The sequence below is a fragment of the Capra hircus genome, chromosome 26, assembly GCF_001704415.2.
Source record: "Capra hircus breed San Clemente chromosome 26, ASM170441v1, whole genome shotgun sequence".
Taxonomy (NCBI): domain Eukaryota; kingdom Metazoa; phylum Chordata; class Mammalia; order Artiodactyla; family Bovidae; genus Capra; species Capra hircus.
The window spans coordinates 6,834,097-6,845,723 of record NC_030833.1 but is presented as its reverse complement, the minus strand read 5'-3'; the positions used below and the strand labels follow the sequence as shown (position 1 = coordinate 6,845,723).

The 11,627-nt window shown below is 46.2% G+C and overlaps 1 protein-coding gene across 1 annotated transcript; it reads right to left on the bottom strand.

Annotated features, from left to right (window-relative positions):
* On the bottom strand, positions 2,492 to 10,413 carry TEX36 (testis expressed 36). The gene is made up of 3 exons (XM_018041136.1): positions 10,259 to 10,413; positions 3,388 to 3,519; positions 2,492 to 2,707 (listed from the first exon to the last, which is right to left on the bottom strand). Exons 1-3 carry the CDS (start codon positions 10,307 to 10,309, stop codon positions 2,546 to 2,548), a joined length of 345 nt encoding a protein of 114 aa, XP_017896625.1. The 5' UTR covers positions 10,310 to 10,413; the 3' UTR covers positions 2,492 to 2,545.

Here is an 11,627-nt window from a genome sequence, read left to right as displayed (position 1 = left end):
TAAGATAACAAGATAGTTTTTGTCCTTAGATATCCTTCAATATCTAAAAGATAATTTTGGAGGGGGAGAGAAACAAAAACCCACAGATACTGTTGGTGGAAGTTTAATTGGTCCAGTCTTTTTTTAAAGGTGATTTGGCACATTAAAACCTTGTGCGAGTAATTCCCTGGTGGTCCAGAGGTTAAGACTCCATCCTTCCAGTGAAGGGGTTGCAAGTTCAATTCCTGGTCAGGGAACTAAGATCCCACATGCTGCACAGTGCAAACAGTTATACAAATAAACAAGAACCATGCATAGGGTCCAATCCAGCAGTAACAAAGGCAACTTTCAGAGCTGACTCCAGAGTACATGTGAACACCCACCCAAAGCGCCCGATCAAGCATGTCATGTAGCACCAAGCCTTTCCAGTTCCAAACTAGAAACAATTCAAGTGCTCATTAGGAAGACAGTTTTTTTTAAAACATCCAACTTAGGGGATATAGTGCAGTAGTTTAAAAAGCAAACCAACCTATTCCTATTGACGTTGCAAGAACTTCAAGATCACTTATGTACAGCAAGAACGCATGTTCTATGTAACAGTTTATGTTCAAAATCTGTACATAGCTGCACACATACGTATGATTGTAAATGTACAGAACAGAAACAAACGGTGAGCTTTTTTCTGGGGACAAGGATTAGAGATGCAGTAAAATCGGAGGGGACTCCAGCTTCCTCTATTTTGCTTGAAACTTCAAGATGAAAATGTAAGCCTATATTAATCATGTACTTTTAAAACTCTCCCTGAAGTTAATGTGGCAATTTTTAAATTTAAGCACATTTTCCTTTCAAACATATTCATTTAAAATGTGTATATCATCAAATATCTTCATTTTATAAGGGCCTGAATATTTTTCAACCTTATTAAAACGATTAGAATATTTTCAAACATTACAATATTTTCAATATTAAAACCATTAGAATAGAATTTTCCTTTCGAACATATTCATTTAAAATGTGTATATCATCAAATATCTTTATTTTATAAGGGCCTGAATATTTTTCAACCTTATTAAAACCATTAGAATATTTTCAAACCATTACAACATTTTCAATATTAAAACCATTAGAATATTTGGGGGAGTGGTAAGGTTATCTGTTGCCATGCTGGTTTCTCTATATAAGGACTTTAATCTCTATGTTTATCACTGCAAGAAAACATCATTTCAGCATTAAGGCACATGCAGTCTACATTCTCTAAATAATTCTAAACAAATCTGATATCGAACATCAGTGCTGCATCAGAAAACACATACTTGTAGAATGTCCAACGAAATACCAATATTGCAAAACATCAAGGATCTTTTGGAAGGGTTAGTGGAGAACTGGTCTTTTTGTTAATCAGGAATCTTACTTTTGGATTCTTTTTCCAAAACTCTGTATAGATTTGCTGGGGCATAAATTTAAAAGTGTTCCATATCTCATGATGATGTCTTGGAAAGCGTCTGAAAATTGGGACCACCACAGCTTCCTTGTAAACATATGATATTTGGTTATTTGAAAAGCCATCGAGACAAGATGGAACATAGTCACATGCCCAAAGATTGAAATTTCTTGAAACGTGTTGCCTTTTTTCTGGGGAGATCTTCTTACGTCCCAAGCCCTGGAGAAGGATCACAAGCAGATTAGGAGGAAGATATTCAAGACCACAGTTTGGAGGTCTTTAATAAAACCACCTCCACGACATCTTGTGTTTAAATGACCACTCTTACAGGAGGCATCCTTTATCAACTTTTGGGAGGCTGTAAACTGACACAACCTCATGATCTTCGCAGCCTTCATACTCCCACGCAAGGGGCTGGGCTTCTAGGACACGGAGGACTGAAGCAGAGAACCCCAGCCTGGACAGCCAGGAAGCCTGAGTAGGTTCTCTACACCCAGGCGGCTGTATCCACCCCAGGCTGCATCCCCAGCACTCCGTGGGAGGGCTCTTACTCCGAGAGATCCGAGGATTCTCTCCCATCCCAGAGGATTCCCAGTGAAGGAAGCAGCACGTGGGTCTCTACCCACAGGCTTCCTCCTCAAATCTTACTAATGTGGCCATTAGAAAATTTACAAATTACATATGTAGCTCACATATCTATTTCCATATCTGTGTTAACCACCACTAGCCAGCGCTATCAGACTTTGTTTTTTTCAGTGATGGGGAAACACCATCTCCAGGAAGAAGATAACTGCAGTTAGTAGGGATTCCTTCATATCATAAAAACTCCCCATCCATTCGTTTGACGCCGCCTTGTGGGTCCTGGCTCTGCGGTCCAGAGACACACATAGGCAATCCTTCCTTCTCATGACAGATCTTCACAAAAAAAGCTCACAAATTAGAAGGTTTATGGGAAAGCACTTTGGTAAGCATGAAATTCACACACAAGAAAACCTAAGCAGAAGGGAGGCTGGTGTGGATTTTGAAAGCCAAGTGGGAATCTGAGAATTTACGCTTTCCCCCCCCGCCCCGCCCCCGGTAACCTGTTATGAGGCTTTAATTTTACTCCAATTTTGAGGCCAGTCCTCAATCTTCACCAGGTCTCAGAAAATCAAGAGCCCTGATGTTGCTGTTCATCTTTTTAGCAATGTGGGGAGAAATACTCACAGAGTCAAAGTAGAACCCAGAGTCTTGAAAGCTGTGACGATTGTCATGAGCAGAGAAGGGGAAGTTGTTATTTACTGCTTGCTGGAAAAGAGCGAGGGGAGAGATAAAAAGGCACACATTGGAACCACAGCAGGCTTCCAGAACCTGCCTACAGCGGCCTGGAAGGAAGACGGAGCAGGCAGGTTGACTGCTAAGTGAGAACTAAACGCTTCCACAGTGATGGAGCAAATAGCAAACACTGGAGGGGTTAGGTGTGTACATCAGCTCAAGGCTTTGAAACTCCACTTCATTGCCAGCTTTCTTAAAATTATAACAAGGTTTCTTTAAAATACCTTATTGAGAGGCAAGGAAAGGGAAGTCAGTAGGCATGGAATTGAAGGCTGGAAAGGAATTCTGAAGCCATCTCCTTCGTCTGGCCAATAAGGATCCTAGTAGACCAGAGCTCTCTGGTCCAGGGCTGCTAAGTGTGAAGTCAACCCTGCTTCTACCACCGGCCATTTGCAGCCCCTTAAGCAGCTCATGAGCTGGCCAGGGAGGTAGAACATGCGTGTTAAGAGCTCTGTTCACAGAAGAGTAATTTCATCATCTGGACCAGGAGGTAGTTCCTTCTAGAGAGTATTTGAGGAGCCGTGGTGACCAATTATGAAGTGAGGATGCTGCCAGAATGTCGGGATCCAGGGAGATCTAGTGAGCAGTTCCCTCCAAGCAGTACCACCCCCTTGGAGAGCCACGGGGGCGCGTGGCAAGCGCCCTGGACCCACCTTCTCCCGCAATTTGTAGATGGGCGGAAGCTTCTCCTCCACTTGCCGAGATAAACGTGGACTGTGGGACTCTTTCAACATCGTACTTGTGATGGATTCTGGCATCTTTTGTGTTAGTCCAATGTGAGGGAACTGGAAAAACAGCACACACGCCTTGATTAAAACCAGACACATCTGACTCTCAAAGCCAAGTATCAGGGCTTCCTCTGTAAAAGGATTAAAATGCAATTTGGGTGCTTCTGGCATGCGATGGAAATGGCATAATTTTCGTAATTTTCAAGTATCCTTTCCAAGACAAAAAATATTGTCATGGCCCAAGGCCACCACTGCCGGCCGTTTCAAGTTACAGGGGCCACCCTGCTGCTTGGAGCCTGGAAACGGTTCCACGGCCTGGTGAGGGGGGTGCGGTCCCACGGGAGGGAGCCAATGAGCTCCAAGGAGACAGAATGTGTTATCTGAGACCTTCCTGGTGGTCAGGGAGTGCCCCACACTCGGGGCCAAGCATTCAGCCCGTGTTCCCAGGGGTGAGCCAACCTCCTGCAGGTAAGGGGTGCATCTTAAGGCCCAGGAAGGTGAGAAGGGTCGCGTTGAGTCTCTACAGAAAATGCAGAATGGTAGAGGGTGGGAAAATTATTTGGATGCCAGGGGTGAGCTGGGAGTGGGCTTTCGTATCTCCCTGTGAACAGGCAGGAAGGAAACAGGACTGGGTCGAGGAAGGTGGTCCCAAAGACGGTCTAGACTAACCCCATAGGGAGCTCCAGACACGGAGTGGCTTCTCAGAGTCGGCCTGATGGAGTGAGGGGACTGGCCCCTTGTGCGCTCTTGCCCATCAGTCACTGGGTAGGAGAGGAAGGTGTAGGACCCAGGAAGCAACTGACCTTGAGGAAGCAGCTCTTTTCAGCCAAGGAGTATCTAGGGTTGGACCCCTCCACCCACCAAGCCACGCTCTCAGCAGCTAGGCCAGGAGTCCATTCCCAAAGAGGGATGTGGGTTCTGCTTGATAGCCACTACAGCTCACCCCAATTTTACATAAACATCACCTCTTAAAAGCCACTCCTACAAAGTGGCCTTTGAAGTGGCGATCTCTAGGAGAGAAACCAAGATACCAACTGAATACAAATAAGATACAAACAGAAGGCAAGACCCCCAACTCTTAGCGAAAATTCTTGCAAAGGGAGGTAACATAATGTGGTGGTGGGTCACAGACAATAGACTCAATGTCCCTGGGTCCAATCCCAGCTCTCTCTCCTAGAAGGTCAGCCTTCCGCAAGAGACTTATTTTTCCAGTTTCTTTATCTGTAAAATGGGAATAATAATAACCTACTCGATACAGTGCATGCGTGCTAAGTTGCTTCAGTCATGTCCAACTCTTCCCAACCCCATGGACTGTAGCCCACCAGACTCCCCGTCCATGGGATCCTCCAGGCAAGAATACTGGAGTGGGTTGTCACGCCCTCCTCCAGGGGATCCTCCGGACCCAGGGGCTGAACCTACGTCTCCTGTGGCTCCTGCACTGCAGGTGGATTGCTCACCATTGAGCTTCTGGGGAAGCTCCACCTGACTGAGCAGATGTGATTAAAAGAGAAAAATGCTGCACCCAGAGAGTGTTCACTAGCTGTCGACAGGTTCTATTCTTGCTCACAGCTGTCCCCTCCCTTATCCCCAAGCCCACTGTCGCACCAAAGGCCAGTCCTTCCTTGTCTTCGGGATTACAACGATATTGGTTAACACTGTTGTTTTCTCCCATTCCTTCTCAAGTCATGATATAACTGTACATACAACTATGGCTTTTGTTTAATCTCCACACAAGAGCGCATTTAGTACGCTACTATTTATGTCAAAAGGTGGAGAGATTATGTCGTCTGTATGGTATACTCAGTGGGGCATTGTTGGCAGAGAAAAAGCAATGGTTTATACAACACATAGCAATGCGGAAAAGAAGAAACAGGATGAGATCTGTAACCCGGCACCATTTACAGAAATAAATAATCCATGCACACAAAACAACACTACATAATTTACAAGAGCACATCTCAGTAACAGAGTTGCCATTGAACACGTGTGAGTGGCTGCCCATGGGATGAGCAGAGCAGGGACAGGGATCAAGGGCAAGGAAGTGACCGCAGGAGCCAACCAACATCACGTGGACCGGCCCTGCTATGGATGAATGACAGGGTCACTTTGGAGGAGGGCACCAGGGAAAAGGAAGGCTTCCTTGCCATCGTTTAAACATTTCTTAATTGAGTGCCTCTATTCCATTGTCTCATTTTCCACAACAAAAATAATCGTCTTTGTTTTTGATTAGAGTTAGAATACTTGCTCATGGTGTTAAAAGTTCAGACAATAAAGAAAAACACAAGGAAGGAATCCCATGCAGATTGTATCGGGCTTCCCAGGCCAAGGCAGGAGATGTAGGAAACATGGGTTCCATCCCAGGGTTGGGAAGCTCCCCTGGAGGAGGCCATGGCAACCCACTCCAGTATTCTTGCCTAGAGAATCCCATGGACAGAGGAGCCTGGTGGGCTACTGTCCATGGGGCCGCAAAGAGACACGACTGAAGCAATTTAGCACGCACACAGGATCGTGTTATAAATGTGATTTCAAAAAATTACAAATACCTTAAAATTTTTAACAGTTAACTTTTGGGAATTCCCTGACAGCCAGTGGTTAAAAAAAAACAAAAACAAAAACAAACCCAGTAACTTGTGGTTACCCTCTCCATTCTCTTCTTGTCATCCCAGATAAAATAATAATAATAACAACAATAGCTCCCATATATTCCTTCACAAACACCAGGACCTACAAAGGGGACTTACACTGTTATACAAAAATCGGACCGTATAACTCATACTATTTTGTACCTCGCTTTCCTTTTTTCCCTTTTTTATTGGAGTATAATTGTTTTACAATATTCTGTTAGTTTCTGCTGTACAAGAAAGTGAATCAGCTGTGCTGCTGCTGCTAAGTCACTTCAGTCATGTCCCATTCTGTGCGACCCCATAGACGGCAGCCCACCAGGCTCCCCTGTCCCTGGGATTTCCTTCTCCTATGCAGGAAAGTGAAAAGTGAAAGTGAAGTCGCTCAGTCGTGTTCGACTCTTAGCGACCCCATGGACTGCCGCCCACCAGGCTCCTCCATCCAAGGGATTTTCCAGGCAAGAGTACTGGAGTGGGGTGCCATAAGCACACATATATCCCCTCCCTTTTGAGCCTCCCTCCCACTTCCCCATCCCACCGCTCTAGGTCATCACAGAGCACCAAGCTGAGCACCCCGTGCTCTACAGCATAACTTGCTTTTCTTGCTTAACATTGTCGTTCTTGTAGTTCAGTCGCTCAGTCGTGTCCAACTCTTTGCAACCCCATGGATTGCAGCACACCAGGCTTCCCTTCCTTCACTATCTCCTGGAGTTTGCTTAAATTCATCACTTAACCATATACCATAGAAAATTTTCAAAGTCAACCTACCCATTTCTAATTCATTCTGTATGATATATACATTTTTAATGGTTTTAAAGCAATTTTTAAGTAAGTATAAGTAATACAAAGGGCCTCCAAACTCAGAGCCTTTCCTTTCCTCTACCTCCAATCTGCTTTTCCAAGTTACGGAGAATCAGGCCATGGGTAGGGAGTTTTTCTACATCCAGAAGGGTTCTTCTCACCAGCTGAATGACTTGAGTTCATTTGTATTCTGCAACACTATGGACTAAATCACTGTAAAAAAAAAAATGGCTCTAGCATTTTAATTCCACTCTTTTAAAATATATATTTAATGGCTATAACATGATAGCTGTGAAATAAACCCTTCTGTTAGATATTGTAACCGTGAAATATAGCTTTTTAACTAGTTGGCGGTGAAATTTTTGCTGCATTCAATCACTCAATGACTGAAATATTAAACAGGAAGGTGAACGTGTGTGCAGAGTGCCTTTTCTACTCGGCAACAGCCAGATCACCACCGGCAAGGTCAACTGTGAAATGACTGTCACCTCCAATGTGGCAATTACTGTCTCCCAAATGGGCTGCTGCTGACGCAAAACCAACAATTTCTTTAATTTTCCCAACTCGTCTACAAGTTACTTAGGGAAACTTCATGTCAGCTCTGTCCTTTTTATTCTCTTAGGTGCTGGCAGCAGAAAGGAGACCCACACCGTAGGCTCTGGTTAGACTTTGGGGAGATAAAGTCTTCCTTCTTAAACTGGTTCCTGGTACATTCCTAGGATCCCCAGCAGGAGGAGCCATGCTCTTTCTTGATGTCTCCCTTATTACACAACACTGACTGGAGTAGCAACATGGCTGGTTTAAGAAACACTTCCCGAGGACTTCCTTGGTGGTCCAGCAGTTAAGACTTCACACTTTCAGTGCTTCCACTGCAGGGGACATGGGTTCAATCCCTGGTCAGGGAACTAAGATCGCACTAAGATCGAGGCTTAGTCAAAGAATAAAAACCGTCCTCCAACTCCCTTGCAGCTAAATTGGACGCATAACCCTAGAAATGAAAGCCTAAGTCTGTGGGTGGGGCTACTGGGAAAGCGATTGTTTTCTCCCGGAAAAGGTGCGGATGCAACTGACAGGCGCCTTCCATCCTTTTGCAATTGGACTTCCTCCTCATTTATCTGCCTGAGCTGACACCACACTGAGGGTGACAGGAGAGGCTGAGAAGAACCTGGGCCTCCAAAGACATCCCAGGGCATCTGCACCAGCCCTGAACTGCCTCCTTCTGCACTGGTTGTTGATTCCAAGCAGGGCCCTGGGGGGCCTCCAGGCCCAAAGCCATTCTGTGTCCCCCCATTTCTTTGATGACAGGAAATAGGTTTCCTTCAACCTCCAAGACTTCCCTGAGTTCTAATGGGCAGACTCAAGCCGTTGTTAATTAGGGAAGGGAAGGGATGTGAGAGAGGGAGAAACAAGTCGGGAGAAGCAACTGTGTAGCCTTGGGGCAAGGTCCTGGTTCCCCACTGTGGGATGCACACCACAGCAGCTTTGAGCTCGTTTGCAAATACTGAAACCCCTCAGGAGGGAGAAGTCAGTGGTTAAGGATGGTATGCAGCCCACGAGGGCATCGACCTCAGACCGGTTGGACCTGAAGGTTGATGATGCTGACTCACACTTAGCTCACCACCAACCCATCAGAAGAATGTCCACAAGCTGATCACACCCTGTTTGTTGCATTACTATAAAATTTCTCACTATCCTCTCCAAGCTGGGACATACGTTTTCAAGGCAGGAGTCCACTGTGCCCCCCTTTTCCTGGCAAAGTTATAAAGTTATCCTTTTGTAACTTCACCCAAAATCCTGTTTCTGAGATTCAATTCAGCACCGGTACACAGAACAGCTGAATTTTCGGCATCACTGTTACTCGAGGAGCAGAAACCCTTTTCTGTGAAGGCTCTGTAGTCAGCTTTTTATAATAATATTCAGTCAAACAGAATCCCGATACTGTAGGTGATTAAAAGAGGCCAAGCTCTTTAGTCTGAGAAGCTTACACTTGTTTCTTCCTGACCAGCTAGTGTATATAGTTCACCCTGTTTCCCATCTCACTTTAGCTGCCAGGAAACTCAGAGTCAAATTTGTTTGACTCCAAATTGTTTAAGCCATATGGCCTGCATATCTATGTTACATATTTCATATATTTCCCATTTTCTATGTTTCTGTGTTATATATTGTCCCAGTCTCAGCCTCTTAAAGTATATTTAAACTGGTTCTGAGGTTTTATTTTTATATACCTTATACTTTATTTTGAATATTTTCCATTCATTACTTTAAACTTTTGTGGAATGGAGTAGGGTATACAACAGGAAAGAATATCAGTATAAATATATATCCTTTGGGAGCTGCAGGGGATTGGCTCTCCTCATCCCACCTTGTGGGTACCAAAACCCAGAGATGCTCAAGTTGGTTAGTTCCCCTTTGTATCCATGGGTTCTGCATGGTGGACACACGGACTTATATCACATATATGCATATATATTATGTATATAATGGTTAGCAACGGTGCTTCCATGCATTATACTAAGCATCTTTGTATCCATTGTCTCATTAATCCTCACCATGGCCTCTAACCTCGGTATATTATGCTTCCATTTAACAGATAAAGAGACTGAGATTAAGCTTTCAGGCCCCAATTTTCCAAGATATTTTCCATTTTTTTCCTTTTAAACAAATCTTTAAAAAATTTTTTCTGTGTGTTACTGCCCTAAGAGAGGTTAGTAACACTGTTTTCTGTGATACAACCAGTGGGAAAAAAAGACAAAGATACCGGGTCCATGGGATTTATATTCTAGGAGGAAGAGAAAAGTCACACGTATAATAAATTACATAGTATATCAGAAGATGCGTGCATGCCTGCTAAGTCACTTAAGTCGGAACAGCTCTGTGTGTGACCCTGTTTTCCAGGCTCCGTGTGTGACTGCAGTTTGCCAGGCTCCTCTGTCCATGGGATTTTCCTGGCAAGAATACAGGAGTAGGTTGCCATGCCCTCCTGCAGGGGATCTTCCCGACCCAGGGATCAAACCTATGTCTCTTATGTCTCCTGTATCAGCAGGTGGGTTCCACTAGCACCACCTGGGAAGCCCATGTCAGAGGATAGACTTTATGAAAAATAGAAAAAGCAGAGAAACACAGCAATTACTACCTCATGGACATTCACAGGATACCAGTCTGCTGAGTGGTTTATGCACAGACTAATTTCATCTGATCCTCCGAGAATCAGATATGAGCTTCCCGTTTCACAGGTGAAAGAACTGACACGGGATGAAGGGATCTGTCAGACGTCATACTATGGTAAGTAGCAGCAATAGGATCTGAGCTCAGCTCTGTGCCTGACCACACCCCTGTGGCCTGAGAAAGGCAAGAGAGGGCATCACCCTTCTTACCCATCTTCCGTCCTTGTCTAAGGGTGGGTTGAAGCGTCTCCCTTTGACCATTTTGTGCAGGAAACTGAAGGGGGCTGAGACTGGCTCTTATCCCTCCATGGCCTCATGAGCTGTGCGCCTGGGAAGCCACTCTTTCTTGTTCCTGGCCTCTAATTTGCAGGCTCTACCCGGAAGGGAGGTCCGGGAGTGGTCCCTGTTGTCATAGCATCAGAGCCCACCCATCACAATGGGGCAGGAGCGCATGTCCCCCAGCTGCCCGAGGGCTCCTGCTGCTCCACAGAGTGTGATCCCCTGGGTCCCAGGTGAGGAACCCCACACACAGGCCAAACAGGCGGCACCAGCCAGTCCTGAGACAGTGGCCCACGCCACACCCTCCAAATGCTCCCACGGACGACTTCTGCATTGACTGTCTTCACGGCCACCATCTGCCCCAGTCTCTTGGTTTTCAGAGAAGTGAACTGGTTCTGCCTTGTCTACAGCCGCGGCATGACACCGGGTCAGGACCCAGGTCTCCCCACGGGCTCCTTTCACGGCTGCTTCCCTGCCCATTGGGGCTCGCTCACTGTGCGTTCACCACGCTGCACGCAACTGAGACCGTGAGGAAGAGGCAATCATGAGTCGTTATTCAGGGCCAGGTGCTGTGCTGAGCACTTTTCCCGTGTTTCATGAACCGTTGGTGTCTACAAATGAGGAAACAGGGCCTCATACCCAGTGGAGGGGGCGCCAGGTCACAGGACATCTCCAGGGCCCGTGAGCCTTTCCCAGGGCCCGCTGGTCTCCCCCGGGCTGCGGCGGCAGCTCCTGAGGGCTAGCCTGCCTCCAGGGCCCGGACATGCAAGTGCAGTCCCGCTTCTCAGTGAGGCGACTTCCGCTTCCCTTCCTTCTTCCCTTTCTCTCTTTCTTTTCCATTCTCCCTTTCTTCCTTCTTTCTCCATTTCTTTCTCCATTTCTTCCACTCCCTTCCATTCTCCTTTTTTAATGCTCTGTCTTGACCATTCTCTCAGCTACTCCACGGAAGGGTGAGTACACATCTGCAGGAGACTCTGCCCGGCTCTCTTGGTAGGAAGTTGTGTCCTCATCCCTCTCTTCTCCTAATCACGGCCAGGGTGTCCTCACAAGAGCTGCATGTCAGGCACACGGGACCACTCCTCTGGCCAGCACTGAGGGCCCAGGGCCTGGTGGCTCCTGGGGGAGATGCCTGCAGTGGAGCACGGACCAAAACCAGGCAGGTGTTAGCAACCAGCTCCACGTACAGACGTGGGAAAGCGAGTCTCAGAGAGGCGAAGGGACTCAGCCTCATCACACCGCTTGTCTGTAGAAAAGTCCACGTGAGAACCCAGATGTGGCGCGGCCAAATTGAACACCAGCA

Bases quoted from the DNA above. Each gene is read 5' to 3' on its own strand.
- TEX36 (XM_018041136.1), bottom strand. From the start codon at position 10,309: ATGGTCAAAGGGAGACGCTTCAACCCACCCTTAGACAAGGACGGAAGA. The intron at 3,520-10,258 runs GTAAGAAGGGTG...CTGTTTTTCCAG, and splicing joins TAGACAAGGACGGAAGATGG to TTCCCTCACATTGGACTAAC. The intron at 2,708-3,387 runs GTGGGTCCAGGG...GCTCTTTTCCAG, and splicing joins TCTACAAATTGCGGGAGAAG to CAAGCAGTAAATAACAACTT.